General features: G+C 42.9%; 1 protein-coding gene and 1 long non-coding RNA gene across 4 annotated transcripts; one reads left to right on the plus strand and one right to left on the minus strand.

Annotated features, from left to right (window-relative positions):
* Positions 1-442: 442 nt before the first annotated feature.
* Positions 443-11,689, minus strand: SLFN14 (schlafen family member 14). 3 transcript variants are annotated; one of them, XM_025851423.2, is made up of 6 exons: positions 11,605-11,689; positions 8,611-9,726; positions 6,983-7,111; positions 4,324-5,038; positions 2,106-2,256; positions 443-1,994 (listed from the first exon to the last, which is right to left on the minus strand). In XM_025851423.2, the coding sequence occupies exons 2-6, from the start codon at positions 9,668-9,670 to the stop codon at positions 1,422-1,424; spliced, it is 2,628 nt and encodes an 875-aa protein (XP_025707208.1). In that variant the 5' UTR covers positions 9,671-9,726; positions 11,605-11,689; the 3' UTR covers positions 443-1,421. The 3 variants fall into 3 exon arrangements, with proteins under 3 accessions (XP_025707208.1, XP_025707207.1, XP_073735545.1); XM_025851422.2 differs by having other exon boundaries at positions 443-2,256; XM_073879444.1 differs by lacking the exon at positions 6,983-7,111 and having other exon boundaries at positions 443-2,256.
* An 89-nt stretch (positions 11,690-11,778) lies between these two features.
* On the plus strand, positions 11,779-13,327 carry LOC112808346 (uncharacterized). Its single transcript, XR_003204331.2, has 2 exons — positions 11,779-11,956; positions 13,000-13,327. It is a non-coding gene; the product is annotated as an uncharacterized lncRNA (long non-coding RNA).
* Positions 13,328-15,809: the final 2,482 nt, after the last annotated feature.

The raw sequence follows: 15,809 nt of genomic DNA on the forward strand, positions 1-15,809 counted from the left end.
ACCAAATTTAAGGTAGGGGGTGGTGAAAGTTTACTTGAGGAGTTGGGCATTTGAACAAGGACTTGACTGGCAAGCAAGGATTTCAGCAGGTAGCGGGGCAGACAAGAGTTTGAAGGCTGATAAGAGAGCACAGCAAGTAGCCAGGAGTGTGTACAGGGGTGGGGGGGTGTGTAGGTGGTAGAGTTGCCTTCCAGGCTCCCTGGAAACTCAGAATTAGAGTAACATTAACACCAAATCATAACAGAAGAGCTCAGGGATGCGCAAAGGCCTCTTAGAGACAGACCACTTCCCAGGCCAGCAGCAGAGTATAAGCACTTTTGAGCCTATGTGAATGTATCAACAGGTGGAGAATGAATGGGAGCAAAATGTGTGTGTGTGTGTGTGCGTGTGTGTGTGTGTGTGTGTGTGCGTGTGTGTGTGTGTGTGTGTGTGTTGAGAGGAGTGAGGAAGAAGGCTGGTGGTCAACCTGGAAAGTTTAGAAACTAGGAGAGAAGAGCAATTTCAGCTGAGGCAGAGGATATGGAATACCTAGTCACCCTTTGCCTTCTAAACTTGCTTTATTTTGTAAACCTGACCTGTCTAGTTCTTGTGGTCAAAATATTCCTATTTTAGAGATGATCGCAATAGTCTAACAATGCTTTGAGTCTTCATTCATTTGAATGAGATTACCATCGCTGCAAAGCTATGCTTATATAATTTGGCCTCCTGTGTTACTAGTGAATATGCTGATTAGCAAAAGCTTCTGGCCCACCTATTACTACAATCCTCACTGTAAATTAGCAGAGTGAGATTTTCATCTGCGCATTGGTCTTTTGTGAGCTTGATTAGCAGAAATCCATCCCCAAGAGATTAAGCCATACTTAGCACAAAGAGGAAATCAAGTTCTAGGCCCATTAAGCTTGAGACCCATAGCCAGTAGGAGGTGCTAACCAAGGTGTTGCCCTTCAGATACCCCAAGTTAGTAGCCGGGAAGTCATCCTACCTACCACTCCCAACATACGCCAGCAAGGTTGGGGTGCCTTAGACATCCTGGGAGAGGAGATAGAACAAAGGATGTGTTAGGGGAGTAAGTCAGGGTGTAGCATGCAAAGCCTTGGAAATTGGTTTGGCTTGAAGACTTTGGGGACTCACTGCAGATACATTGGCAGGGGATGTCACACACTCCGTTCTCTATCGAAGGGGAACCTCTGGTCCCTGAAAGATGGACTGGACTAGGAAAACCAGAGGCTCAATCAATCTGCTAGGATTTTACAGGGAAGAGAACAGTGACAGCACATAGAAGGGAAGGGTCACTCCCGAAAGACATTTCTGTGGCTCCACGCCATACTTACTGTGCCTTGATCTCCCCACTGATAATACGTGAAAAGGTGCCTGGGAGAAGGGACTCTGCTCTTTCTGGCTGACTATTGTTAAAATAATTTTCAGAAAGCTGCCCTCTTTTCATAGAGCAGGTAAAGATGTTTAATGGCTCGTGAGGCAAAGCAGAGCTTATGAGCTTCTTCTGACAGGGCGCATTCTGGACTAAGCCCAAATACAATATTCCTCTCCAGACCTGAAAACTGCTGAATACTGTCGAAAATGATGCGACTGCCCCAAACACCAGAGGCCTGGCTGAACGCAACCTTTGTTGCTCCATGGGCTTCAAATAATTCCATTGCTTTTAGCAGGGCAAGTTCGTAGCGTCCTCTGTCCTCCCCTTTCCTGCACAGAATTGCAATGTCTTTGGGCCGATAGCCACATTGGAACAGGTCGTAACACCTTTCTGCCACCCGTTTTACAATCTGTTCCATAGTCAGGTTAGTCTCAGTCTCACACACCCCAGGCAGGGCCTGGGCACACATTGCTTCCTCGTAGGCAGCTTCCCTGAACAAGGACAGTGTGTCTAGGGACATGCTGGAGGGTGGATTGGCTTTGATCCTCTTCATTTCTTCTTTCATGACCATTGCTATTTCTAGAGCACAGTGGATCCCATTGGTGATTGTCTTTCGAGGAAACTGAGCAGATGGAGGTGGGAGGCCATTAATATCTGCATGACGGACTTGGAAAGGGTCCAGAAAAATCCAGAGAATCCCACGATGAAGGTTTTCACTTCCAGCTCCCCTCACCTTTGGATGCGTGATGCTCTTGGCCTTCAAGTACCAGTCTCCATATTTGCTGCAGAAATTCTCAGTCTCATCCATCACTATATGCTTAATCTTTAGGAACTCCCCTTGTAAGAAGGTCTTCCGGGTCACAGCTTGACAGGTGGTTTGTTGGCTGTAAGGATGCCAGAGAGAATAAGGTTTCAGGCATGTAAGCAAAGGGAATACCGTGTATTCATTCCTACGTGGATTGGAATCAGAGTCTAGTTCTCATCTAGAGGCTCGTTCACTGATTCAGTGGATTCATGAACACAACAAAACCATTCTACTTACAAGTGACCTGACAGAGGGAATAATACATAATTGCAAACCTTACTCTTTGGGGTTATCTAACTAAATCTGCATGTGAAACTTTTTGAAATGAACCCAGGTAGGAGATTTTATTTCTATTACTAGTCTATTTCTGCTGTTTGGCAAACCCTGAAGACAAGCTTATTACATGTAAAGGAAATCTCAAAAATAATTTATGCCTGTTACTACCATTACTTAACTTTCTGGCCTTTTTAGAACTGGAGAACAGGTCCCTAGAGACATAATTTTATGTGCAAAAGAGGTAGGAACTAGTACAAATTCCTCTAAAGCAAGTCCTATTTCCCCCACTTACTTGTAGTAAAAACCAAAGCCTCTCTAGATTTTTGTAAGGAAAACATCAGGAGGTTGCTGAGTTCTGGGACATGTCAAGAGGGTAACAAATCTACTGGGCTTTGCCTCTCTGGAACTGCTACCGTGTTTCCTTAGCTCAATTTTCCTTTAGAGTATGTTTCAGCATATTAGAGGAGACGGGAAATAACCATGTTTAATATATATATAATAAATATATATAAATTTATAAGTATATATAACCAAGTTTGTTAAAAAACTTATATATTTATATAACTTGGCTATATAACTTGGCTGTTTCTTGCCTCCTCTAATTTGGATCCAACTAATATCACTCATTCCTACAGATTTCCTGACTTTACATATACAGTCCTTGGGGTTTTACTCCCTATGCCTTGAATCACACCTACTCACGTTCTCTCCCAGTTTAGACTGTGTAGACTTCTTGAAGAGAAGCACTGTTCTTAGCCCCCTCCTCCTGGGCTTCAACAGATACTTGTTGAATCTGCATTTTGACTGGGATATTTTTAAACTTACCTGTAATGCATAGTCATTAGCACAGTTTATGAGATCCTCCACAATTTGGCATCTACCTCCTTTCCAACTTCATCACCTGCCACATTCCGCCCCACCCCACTGGCCTAGTCAGACCCACCATTCTGATTCTCTCATGTGCCTTTGCATTTGCTGTGTGCCCTTTGCTTAAAAAGCCCTCATTTTATCCACTTCTACTGACTTCTTAAGAGTATGCCCAAGGATCTCCTTCCCTAGTGACTATTTATTAACCAACCTCCAGCCTAAGTTAAGATAAGCATATCTTTATTATCATACTAATTGCACAACACTCACATTGCTTATTTTTTTCTTTGTCTCCTTTATTAGGCTTTATGGCCAGGTCTTCAATATGTTTTTCACCCACTAACACTAAATGTACACATTCTTAGCATATAAGTGGTACCCAGAAAAGATTTATTGAATAAATAGGTAAACCAAACCAAAAATTAAAACGCGTTTGCCCTCATTTGTTGGATTTGTATAACAGCCATTTCTTTTACTAAATTGAAAGGTGAAGATTTAAATCAGAGGCAGATTTGCATGTTTTCTGAAATTGTTGGTTCAGAAGAAGTCAAACGAATGAAAATATTTTCTAAACAAAATCATATGGTATTTAAATTCAAGCTCCTGTTAGGTATCATGTCTAATGAACTAAAATACTCTTTGACTTTAAAGCATTAAATATCAAGCAAAAAGTATATATAAAGCAAGATAAGTTTATTTCGTCTTTTCTTAAAGTGAAGGCCAGAGATTGTAGGGGAAAAAAAAATGTTTCTAGTTAGAGAAACGTAAGGTGATGTATAGTTGGCTAATTTGTAATGAGATGTTTAAGCCCGGGCATTGCAAAGTACCCATTTATAGCTCAACTACCTGATCATTTGGAAATGTGTATACAGTTTGGGGTCTCACATTTATGCAGCTAAGGCATTGCAAAGTCTTAAAACTAAAAACACAAATTAAACTTTTGTGATACTGGGGAAAAGACTGACTAAAAATATTTATTGTGTTGAGTTAGTGGAATTCTTACGTCACATAATCCTTTAAGGAGTCACTTTCACAAACATAAAGGATCTCTTTTGGTTTGCACTGGAACAAATCCTTAATTTTCTCCATGATCTTTATGGCCAGGGCTGTCTTCCTGGTTCCCGGAAAGCAGTGGATGAACAATTCTCGTGTCTCCTGAAGGCTCTCTGAAAGCAACTCACACTGCTCCTCTATGAGCAAGTTGAAAAATTCACAGCCCAGCTGGTCACTCAGAAGAGATCGAGAACCCAGTGAGACTACAATAAGGGCCTGCAACAAGTCTTCCATTTCATCCTTGGTGGCAAGCCTGTAGGACTGGGGGTAGTGCACGAGCATTTCACCAGTGCTCTGCTGTGTGCTGGGCAGGTACATCACCCTCGGGATAACACACACTTTCCCTGTGTAACCACCAAGCGTTCCCAGTTTCTGCTTTAACTGATGAGCAGTATTTTGCGCATACTCAAGCCCTCCATTCCAACCAGGGTTTATTAAGATTGTATAGAGTACCAGGGGACTGTTCACCGCTATGAGGAGAGCATCACACAGGACGTCCTGCTCTTTCCTTAAGCCAACATCACTAGCCCAGCTTCTAGAAAATATCACAATCCCCTGAGAACAAGGATATATCTGTGTCTTCATTAATTCCTCGAGTCCTTTATGATCTGAGAAGAGCTTCTTACAGAGGGATTCTGGTTTAAACTGTATCTCTTCCCATGTCACTGAAAATGCAAGAGACAGAAGTTACTAACTAAAATTTACAAAAGCATATTGTAAGTATTCCTGCAACATCAGAGGAAGAAATGAATCTAGCCATGGAACTGTGGGTTTCCTTGGGTACAAAGAAAGCACCCCCTCTTTATTTTGATGTAGTCCCAATAATTTGTTTTTGCTTTTGTTTCCCTTGCCTCAGGAGACATATCTAGAGAGATACAGTAACCACAAAACTGGGTATTTACCCGAAGAACACGAAAACGCTAATAGGAAGGGATATAGGCACCCCTGTTTATTGTAGCTTTACTTACAATAGCCAAACTATGAAAGCAGCCCAGGTCTCCACCGATAGATGAAGGGATAGAGATGTGGTACATATATACAATGGAATATTATTCGGCCATATAAAAGAATGAAACCTTGCCATTTGCAATGACATGGATCGATCTAGAGAGTATAATGCTAAGAGAGATAAGTCGGTCCAAGAAAGACAAATACCATATGATTTCACTCATATGTGGAATTTAAGAAACAAAACAAATGAACAAAGGAGGAAAAAAAGACATAAACCAAAAAATGGACTCTTAACTATAAATAATCAAATGGTTATCAGAGAGGAGGTGGGCGGGGGGGGAATGGATAAATTAGGTGAAGGGGATTAAGAGTACACTTATCTTGATGAGCACTGAGTAATATATGGAACTGCTGAATTACTGTATTGTATACCTGAAACTAATATAACATTGTATGTTAACTATAATGGAATTAAAATTAAAAATTAATTAATATTTTCTTAAAAAGAAAGTATCCCCTCTTCACAGGCCAGGACTCTGAAGTTCCCATTTCTGGCAGCTCTCGTACAGGGGAAGGCAGCAGGGAGGAGTCTGCACAGAAAAGCCTGCTAGCACCCCCTCCTCAACCGGAAGAGGTCCACTCCTGCGAGGAAGGTATTCCTTCCTGCTAAGGGTTTTTCTGTGTGTGTGTGTGAACCTGATGCTTTAGGGAAGTAAGAACTTGCCTTCAGAACATTGATTCTTAACCTGTGGCAATTTTGCCCCCTGGGGGGGCCTATGGCAATGTTTGGAATATTTTTTGTCATAGCTGGAGAGGTGCTACGGGCATCTATAGTGAGTAGAGGGCAGGAATGCTGCTTAACATCCAACAGTTCACAGGGCAGCCCCTCTTTTTTTTTCATTAAATTTTTTTTGTTATGTTAGTCACCATACATTACATCATTAGTTTTTGATGTAGTGTTCCATGATTCATTGTTTGCGCATATCACCCAGTGCTCCACGCAGAACGTGCCCTCTTTAATACCCATCACCAGGCTAACCCATCCCCCCACCCCCCTCCCCTCTAGAACCCTCAGTTTGTTTTTCAGAGTCCATCGTCTCTCATGGTTCGTCTCCCCCTCCGATTTAGTCCCCTTCATTCTTCCCCTCCAGGGCAGCCCCTCTCAACAAAGAACTGTCCAGCTCGAATGTCAATAGTGCTCAGTTTGAGAAGCTCTGCTTTAGGAAGAGTCCAGGTGACCCCATGGCTCACCTCCTTCTCATTGGAAAGCCTGGGGGCAGTTCTCTTATGGTATAGACTTAAGGAATTTAGATTAAATTCTCTCAAATTTGGAGAACAAAAGCCATATGTGACTGGAAACCCCAAAGCACACAAAAATGTAGTGTGGATACAACAACTGAGAAGCAAGGGTCATTATATTTATTATTTCAGGATCATTATGTCTGCTAAATCCTACATTTGACCTCCTCTAAGGAGAAAGCCTTGGACTAATTGCTACCAATTCCTCCCAACTTATTATTAATCAACTCTATGCCCAACGTGGGGCTCAAACTCACAACCCGGAGATCAAATCACAGGCTGTACCGACTGAGCCAGTCAGGTGCACCCCAAATGAATTTTAGAAAACAGTCCCTTCAGCTGAAATCAAGAGGGAATACCTGGAAACAGACGTTGTTGTAGAGGCCCCTTCAATTCCAGGACTTTAATGGGAGATGATGGGCTTCCCAGTGCTGATGGAGCTGGTGCACTCATGGGAAAGCTGGAGTCGGTGGTCAGACTGGAAGTTGCTAAGCAAATACACGGCACGTTGTTTCAGACAAAAAAGAAAACTCTTCTTTTTTTTTAAAGAGGGGGAGGAGAGAGAGAATCTTAAGCAGGCTCCACGCCCAGCACCGAGGCCCACACGGGGCTCAATCTCATAACCCTGAGATCATGACCTGAGCCGAAATCAAGAGTCAGACACTTAACCGACTCCACCCAGGTGCCCCAGAAAACTCGTTCTATTGCTTTTACTACTGTTGACATGATATGTGCATCGTGCCTGAGACACTCACACTTTCTATGCCTCAAACAGTTCACATAGGTTAGGAAAGGAAGCCTGGGGACTCCAGCAGGGTCACCCATCTTCTAAGTCACTGTGTGACTCATCTTGGGCAAGTCATTTATCTTCTCTCCGGTGCCAAAGTGAGCTGGTGACCCTTACATTTCCTTCTAACTCTGATATTCTGATTCCCAGTCATCCCTAAGAGGAAAGGCTTAGAGTGGGCGAGGGGGGCAGAATCAGAAAAAGTTAAGCACAGTATTTTTTTATATTGTTATAGTGTGTTTAAGCCCCCATTCAAGGTTTAGATGGAACAGAAAATGGTAGGGGTGTGTGTATATGAGAAAAGTAGTTTGGGGTGTGTGTATATGAGAAAAGTAAACTCCAATTGAGGACAGGAGAATGATCCAGCAAAATCACTCAAGTCTTGATCCCAGCTTCATTTATCAAATTTGAAACATATTGACCGTAAAGGCAAACTGATAAGCTTTGTTCAGCCTGTAAGTCCTTTATGGATTGATTAGAAATCACCAGGGCTGATTCCATCCAGACTGCAAGGTAAGTGAAACCGCTAGGAGTCGACCTCCCCCACCCCCACCCCTGCCCAGCATCTCCTTTTTGCATCGTTTTTTCCCCCCACTTGGTGGTGCCCTAAGCCCACTGGTTAAAGGTGTTAGCTCCTAATGTCACAAGAACCATTCAAGTTTGTCAACAAGCTTCCCTCGAAAGAATTAGTGGAGTCATCCTTAAACAGTGTTTCTCTCAAACACCATTTTTAGAGTGACACTGTCGGTGCACATTTTTGACTAGGGATATCAGCCTGCAAAATTCTTTCAACAGGCAGTTACCGTGAATAAAAGGGAACTTTCACTAACTCGTGGCTGATGGGAAAACTTTCCCAAAGTGGACTAACACCCAAGCATTTCTTGACCTCAGAGAGTTCATATTCTGAGTCTTTGGAACCGAAAACATATATTTTTTTGAGATTTGATTTTAAAGTAATCCCTACACCCAATGTGGGGCTCAAACTCACAACCCCAAGATCAAGAGTTGCACGCTCCACCGACTGAGCCAGCCAGGCACCCTGGAACTGAAAATATTTTTTTAAAAAAACCCTGTAATGGGAGAATATTTATAAGCAAAATAGCTTATCTGCTTCAACTAAAATACCTGACGGAACAGCCACAGAGGACATAGAAGGGGCTCCTCCCTGCAGAGGGGATCACGACTTCCCTTCTGTTTTACCTGACTGAACACCCAGCATCATGGCCACCCAGTGCTCCACCGTCAGCCTTGTGACAGAATTGTCCCTCATGATCCAGGAATCCGGGGTCTCTGAGAATACAACACAGCAGAAGGGCTCTACTTGAACCACACAGACGTAGCCATACAGGACATCTTTCTGGTACACATTCAAGATTTTGGTAGTGAAATGCACCTGTGGCTTCTCACAGCAGAAGTGGAATGTTGGCAACTTTTCTATACAGTTTTCTATTTCCTTTTTCAGCAAGTCAGGATTCACTTTTTCTTTCTTACATCCAAACACTTCTTTGCTCTTATCATCGACCCCAAAAATGAGGTATCCCCCGAGGGTGTTGGCAAATGCAGAAACATAATGAGGCAGCATTTCTTTAATCCGGGGGACAATCTTTTTGGTGGTGAACCTTTTAAACTCCACATGGGTTGACTCGGTAAAATTGAGTTTCTCCTTATACGTGAGCTTGTCCTTTTGAAACAAGTCTGAGGCAGAAATCCTCATGTCTTCCTCTTCCTGAATGTCCCTGTCAGGAACTTTCTGAGAACTCAGTTCCTTCACCCCCAAGCTCCCTCTCTGGGCTCTAGACTGCTTCTCTCTGAGGAGCTCCAGAGCACTGCCGGTGTTCAGGTTGACCGTGGAGGTCACAGCTCTCCGGTAGAGATTGGAGTGCAAGCTGCAGATCCGGAGGGGGAGGCTGAAAACATCTGGGCTCCAGGACTTCACAAAAATCAGGAGATTGTGCCCCTGCTGCATGTAGTCAAGGTATTTCTGTGAACCGGAAGGAAGGAGCTTTTGGAAAGAAGTTTCCAGATCCTGTCCCAGCCCATGGCATCGGTAACTGTAGGTTTTATCATCAATCTCTGCTTTGATTACACCCCCTCCAGAGTTTAACAGGGCACACGTGGCCTGGATGATTTTCTTATTCTCGGTTCTTTTCAGATAGCTATTGGTCATCTTCTTCCTGTTCTCTTCTCCAAAAGTCACCCTGCCCACGCGTACAACTGTCTCAGGGTAGAGCATTTCCATGTCGGTGTGGAGGCCGGCCATCCTAGCAGCCCCTCTGTGCTCCAAATGGTAACACAGAAGAGGTTCCAGTAAATAACCTGGACAGAAACGTGGTTTCTACATTAACAAGTATCCCAGAGATTACAATAATTTCTTCGAAGTCATAAATTATTGGAGATACATTTCAGTATTGGAGATAATCTCTGATATTACTGTTCTCTAACAACTTTGCAAGGCTCCAAGCCTTTCCAGCATGAACAGGCATAGATGAAGATGAATGTTTAATATTTTGCCATCATGGAAAATTACATTGCTGAAGTTTTTAGTCATTTTTTATTTAAAATCAGGAAGCGGCAACAGTGAGCCCGGATCTAAAGGGCATGGGTTGGCATGGGAGCCAAAGCAAGTTATTAGAGAATATGCAGAAACAGAGGTTGAAACCAGAAGATGCTCCTATTTATAATTCAAAGAGGAAAGGAAGGAAAGCAATAGAGAACTAAGGGAGGATAGTCCTGGAGTATATGTGAAGTAGAAGATCTTGCTATAAAAACAAACACAAAACTTGTTTTCCTTATGCCCTATTTTATACAATTAAAAAATTTTACTCCTGAAAGAATGTCTATTGATACCAAACGCAGAAATCAGTGTGGCTCCTCAACGCTTCTTCATATATGTATATATATATATTTAAGATTTTATTTATTTATTTGACAGAGAGAGACATATCGAGAGAGGGAACACAAGCAGGGGGAGTGGGAGAGGGAGAAGCAGGCTTCCCGGTAAGTAGGGAGCCTGATGCGGGGCTCCATCTTTTCTTTCCCTCCTCAATAGTTCTGCCCTGGGCCATGGGAACCTCTAAGACTTGGAAGAGAACTGAGACTTTGGGACATAGTCATTAAACTGAGGTCAATCTCCTTTTTGCTTCACAGACCAGAGAACAGCCACCCAAATTGAAATCAGGGCTCTGCAGCAAATGTTTCAGAAACAACCCCCGGAGCTTTTGTTAATTGCAAAACAAAATATTTACTAACCCAAATCAAAATTCTTCCTCTAGGAAAAGAGAGCCATTTCTTCTGTTGATTTTCGCCAAGCAGAGGCCATGTGGGTGTTCTTTGTACCCGCCAAGGGGAAAAAAGCAGGCATCCCACAGGATGGCTACCCTCCTCTGCCCTTAGTTTGCTCTTGGTTGCCTTCTCACTCCCTCCAGGCAAACCAGAATCAACCTGATGAATTGTTTTTTTTCATACAGGAGCATCTTCTCTAGGTAAATGTAAAAGTATGGCTCTTAGAGAAATTTCTGATAACATTCTATTGATATAATAGGATCACAGAAGTGTTGGAAGGAACTTTAAAGATCTTCTGGCCTAACCATTTATCTCATTCTCTTTTTAAGAATTATTTAAAGTAATTTCTATACTCAACATAGGGCTTGAACTCATGACCCCGAGATTAAGAGTCACACACTCCTCCGACTGAGCCAGCCAGGTGCCCCCATTTGTCTGATTCTTAAGTCCTCTCTATAATATTCCCAACTCCCAACAAATTGCTTTCCAGCAACTGCTTGAACACCTCCAGCAACCAGTAACTCAGTACTTCTCAAATTAGACCCTCCTATTTTCTGTCAGTTGTTAGAAATGGCTTCCTGATTTTTCAACTATAATTTGTCTCCCTAAAATTTCCACTGGCTGGGGCCCACAGAACAAATCAAACTGCTTTTGAACTAGCAGACCTATACTCTCTGGACTACCAAGTCTCATTGATGTCACTTGGATGCTGATAAGGACTATGATAGATACAAAGTTTTCTGAGATTCTAGCTCCATACAAACATCCTTTCTAAACTTCCCCAAATTTATCACCCACTGTCCTTTACAAGTTTACAAGTTAGCTACTCTTTTACTAAGCCCTTTGTGTTCTCAGACATAAATTACCCCAAAGATGAGATGGATGAGATTAAAAAAAAAAATTTTTTTTTACCTGATACTCTTGCTTTTCCTCTTGCTGTTTCAGTTCCACATCTGGCTCTGGTCTAAATATTTGCCTTCTGTCATAGCTCCTGCTGCCCTTTGATATCAGCCTGGGAGGAGCAGGGACTCTGCCAGACTCCCCTAGTCTTCATAACATTGACACACTGAGGAAGGCTGATAAGGACTCGAGAAAAGCCTATGACAGGGCAGATTAGCAAGCCAGGCTCTGACCTCTGGGAGTGAATGAAGTGGTAATGGACACATTCAGGGGTTTTAGAGTGAGAGGCCAAAGCTAAACTTCCCACCTCTGAAGAGCGGAGTGTCACGTCCACACATCTGCACTTAGGCCTCTCCAGCCCCAGGTAATGTCATTTCATCATTTCGTAGTTCTACATTTATTTTAAATTAGGCTCCCCTGTATATATCCGTTATGAGAATTACCAGCCTATTCCATTAGCCTCCAAATCACTTGTTCTATCGTATTTACCTTTACCTTCTTTTTCCTGTTCTTCCTTTTTTGTTGGGTATAAGACCCAGCCTAGAAAAATGCTCATTGGTGAGGGGCTGGCTTTTCCTGGGTGAGAAGAGTACACATGATTTTTTTATCTAATTTCTTTTCCTTTCCTTTTTGTTTTTCTTTAACTTTTTTTTGTATTCCCAAATGTGTACACTGAACATAATTGTTTTTATAATTAAAACAACCGAATTAAATGAAAACAAACAAACAGATGAGAGAGTTATCCCATTTGGGGATGCTGGTTAAATTGGAGCAAGCTTCTGGGGCGCGCGCCTGGGTGACTCAGTGGTTAAGCATCTGCCTTCGGCTCAGGTCATGATCCCGGGGGGTCCTGAGATCGAGCCCAGAGTTGGGCTCCCTGCTTGGCAGGGAGTCTGCTTCTCCTTCTCCTCCCAGCTTGTGCTCTCTCTCGTTGTCTCTGTCTGTCTCTCTCAAATAAATAAATAAATAAATAAAATCTTTAAAAATAAAATGTAAAAAAAAATTAGAGCAAGCTTCTTGTAGTAGGCTGAATAACAGCAACCAAAGATGATGATTATGAACCTGTAAGTCTTTTTTTTTTTTTAAAGATTTTATTTATTTGTTTGAGAGAGAGAGAATGAGAGATAGAGAGCACGAGAGGGAAGAGGGTCAGAGGGAGAAGCAGACTCCCTGCTGAGGCAGGGAGCCCGATGCGGGACTCGATCCAGGGACTCCAGGATCATGACCTGAGCCGAAGGCAGTCACTTAACCAACTGAGCCACCCAGGCGCCCTATGAACCTGTAAGTCTTAACTTGCAAGCAAAAGAGGTCTTTGTAAATGTGATTAAGTGAGGATCTTGAGATGAGGGAATTACCCTTGATCATTTGGGTGGACCCTACGTTCAGCTCAGTGTTCTCCTAAGACAGAGGCAGAAGGGATGTGATGCACACAAAGGAGGAGGCGGCAACGTGACCAAAGAGACAGAGAGTCCAGCGAGCGATGTGGCCACAAGAGAAGGAAGACCAGCAGCCACTGAAAGCTGCAAGAGGCGCAAAGTGGATTCTCCCCTAGAGCCTCTGGCGGGAGCACAGCCCTGCCAGCACCTTGATTTCTGCCCTGTGAAACTGATGTCAAACTTCTGGCTGTGAAAGAATACATTTCTGTTGTTTTGCGCAACCAAGCCTGTGATAATTTGTTACAACAGCCAAGGGAAACGAATATACTTCCCTCGCTCTAAATCATACCATCAAACAACTTTGTGTGTCTGTTTCGGTTTGTTTATCGCGCCGTGGCATTCTCATGTAGGTTTCTGGACGTTCCTAGTTTTTTAAATTAACTGAGGTTACTGTTCCTACCAGCTTCTGCTTTGCTGGCATTACCCTTTGTACCTGTTTGGCTGAATAGAGGTTCCAGGACACGACACAGAACAGATGCTATGATGTATCATCAGCACGGCAACATAATAAACTCCAAAGTCCTTTCGGCTTTTCACTCACTTCACCTCCAAATTCAGTCTCACTTTTAGTTCTGTCACCTGCCTTAACTCTCAGCCTCTCTCTCACACTGAAATCCTTCTGATGTTACTTATGCTTAGAAAGATAATAATGACCGTCATTTACTGGACATGTGCTTTGGGGTGCGAGGGGTCAGGAAGGGAGTGTGGCATACCACACGGAGACTAAGATTACACGGCCAGTAAGTGGAAGAGTGGGGGTTTAAAGCCAGATCTGCCTACTACAAAAGCTCATACTCCTGCTGCCTTTCAAGTCTGGGATTTGGGATTGTTTAGGAGTCTTCAAAATCAGAAATCTACCTGAACATTTCCCTTTTCCTTCCCATTGAACAAGAAGAACATTATCTGGGCAGAAAAACTAGGAACCGGATTGTCTCCTCCTCCTCCCTGCCCCCCTTCTTCTCCTCCTACTCTTCCTCTTCCTTCTTTTTCAGTGCACTTTGGGGAACCAAACTGGGAGGAGGGAAAATGTGAACAATGAGCACAGTGAGTTTCTCTTCCTTCTTCTTTGAATTTCCTTAGTTAAGCCCCCTGGATGCGAATGGTTAGGTTATCATGCCAGAGAGGATCTCACATCCTGACTCTAATAACCTCAATGCAAATGTCCATGATACAAAACAACTTGAAATCAGTAGCTTGGACAGTACTTTTTCTTAGGTCTTGGGAGATCTGGTCGTGCTGTTGCCAATTGGCTAAACACTAGAGCCTCCGATTTATTTAAGATGTGTTTATTCACTAAGCGCTTCAGTTTATCAACAGGGGTAGTTAGGACGTAGCCTTTGCACATACTAGACACAAACTGCCAAATACCGGCCTCCATCTACTCTCAGTTCATTCACAGAGATGGTTCCAAGACTATGGAGAGCACACTGACCAAGAGCAATGGTGCTGGCTCTCCCTCACCACTAACTGACTCTGGGTAAGTCTCTTAACTTTCATTCTCTCATTCAATCGGCTATTTTTTTTTTTTTTTTTTTGATCACCAAAGATGTTGAAACCCTTACTCTGACACTTACCGGCTTTGAGACCTTGGTTATGCAAATCTAAGCCTCAGATGACTTCTGTGTAAATTGGAAATGATAATAATGCCTTCTCTGTACAGTTCTTGTGAGAATGAAATGAGATGATGTACATAAAGAGCTTAGTGTGGTGCCTGGCATTTAATGGCAATTTTTCATTTGATAAGCAATTATGAAGCACTTGCTGTGTTCTGTACGTGACACTATGCTCTGGGGCTACACATCACAATAAAACCTGCCATTTAGTGACTGCATTCTTTGGGCCAGATTTGTAGCTGTGATTGTCTCAAATTGTCCCCATAACAACTTGTAAGACATGCATTATTTTCACCATCTTATAAATGAACAAACTGAATTCAGGGAAGTAAAGCTCAAGACTACACACCTAGTAAGTAACAGAGCTGGGATTTGAACCCCTGTCGATCTAATTCCAAATCTCATTTACCATCACTCTGCTATGCAGCCTTACTGTTAGCCAGAATGAGACACATGTCCTGCTCACAATCTAGAGAGGGAAAACATGTATTAACTCATTGCAGTGTGACATATATAATAACATCAGGTGAGTACTCTATGTGCCATGCATTCTCTATGTGCTCATTCAACTCTTAGAACAGCTTGCAAATGTAGTCCACATGCATGGCCACTATACCCTAGTGCCACTCTGGAGCACTAACAACAGATGAACAGGGTGCTCCAGGTGTTCTGAGGAGTGACAATAACTATGCGTGTGAGAATAAGATTTCATAAATGTGATGGTATGTGGGCTGGAACCCGCAAGTAAGAATGTACCTGGTTGAGGGTGCCTGGGGGGTTCAGTTGGCTAAGCGACTGCCTTCGGCTCAGGTCACGATCCTGGAGTCCCGGGATCGAGTCCCACATCGGGCTCCCTGCTCAGCAGGGAGTCTGCTTCTCCCTCTGACCCTCTTCCCTCTCGTGCTCTCTATCTCTCATTCTCTCTCTCTCAAATAAATAAATAAAATCTTAAAAAAAAAAAAAAGAATGTACCTGGTTGAGAGGGAGAGATGGGGAAGGAAGGGAAAACCAGGGAGAAAAAAATAGCAAATGCAAAGACCATTATCTTCACTGTCTAACCTCCCATGTCTCTAAAGTACAATGGAAATCCTTTATAGGTCTGCTACAGAAGACGCTCCATTTTTCTCCATTCTTCTCTTGTATTTCTTCATGTCCTTTGTGAAAGAAT

Source organism: Callorhinus ursinus, unplaced genomic scaffold, assembly GCF_003265705.2.
Source record: "Callorhinus ursinus isolate GAN/ISIS: 27379988/994484 unplaced genomic scaffold, GSC_fseal_2.0 scaffold34, whole genome shotgun sequence".
Lineage (NCBI taxonomy): Eukaryota > Metazoa > Chordata > Mammalia > Carnivora > Otariidae > Callorhinus > Callorhinus ursinus.

Excerpts from the sequence above, each read along its gene's own strand:
- SLFN14 (XM_025851422.2), bottom strand. The coding sequence starts at position 9,670 with ATGGCCGGCCTCCACACCGACATGGAAATGCTCTACCCTGAGACAGTT. Across the intron at positions 7,112-8,610 it reads GATGCTGGGTGTTCAGTCAG|CAACTTCCAGTCTGACCACC; the intron begins GTAAAACAGAAG and ends GTATTTGCTTAG. Across the intron at positions 5,039-6,982 it reads ACAACAACGTCTGTTTCCAG|TGACATGGGAAGAGATACAG; the intron begins GTATTCCCTCTT and ends TTGCATTTTCAG.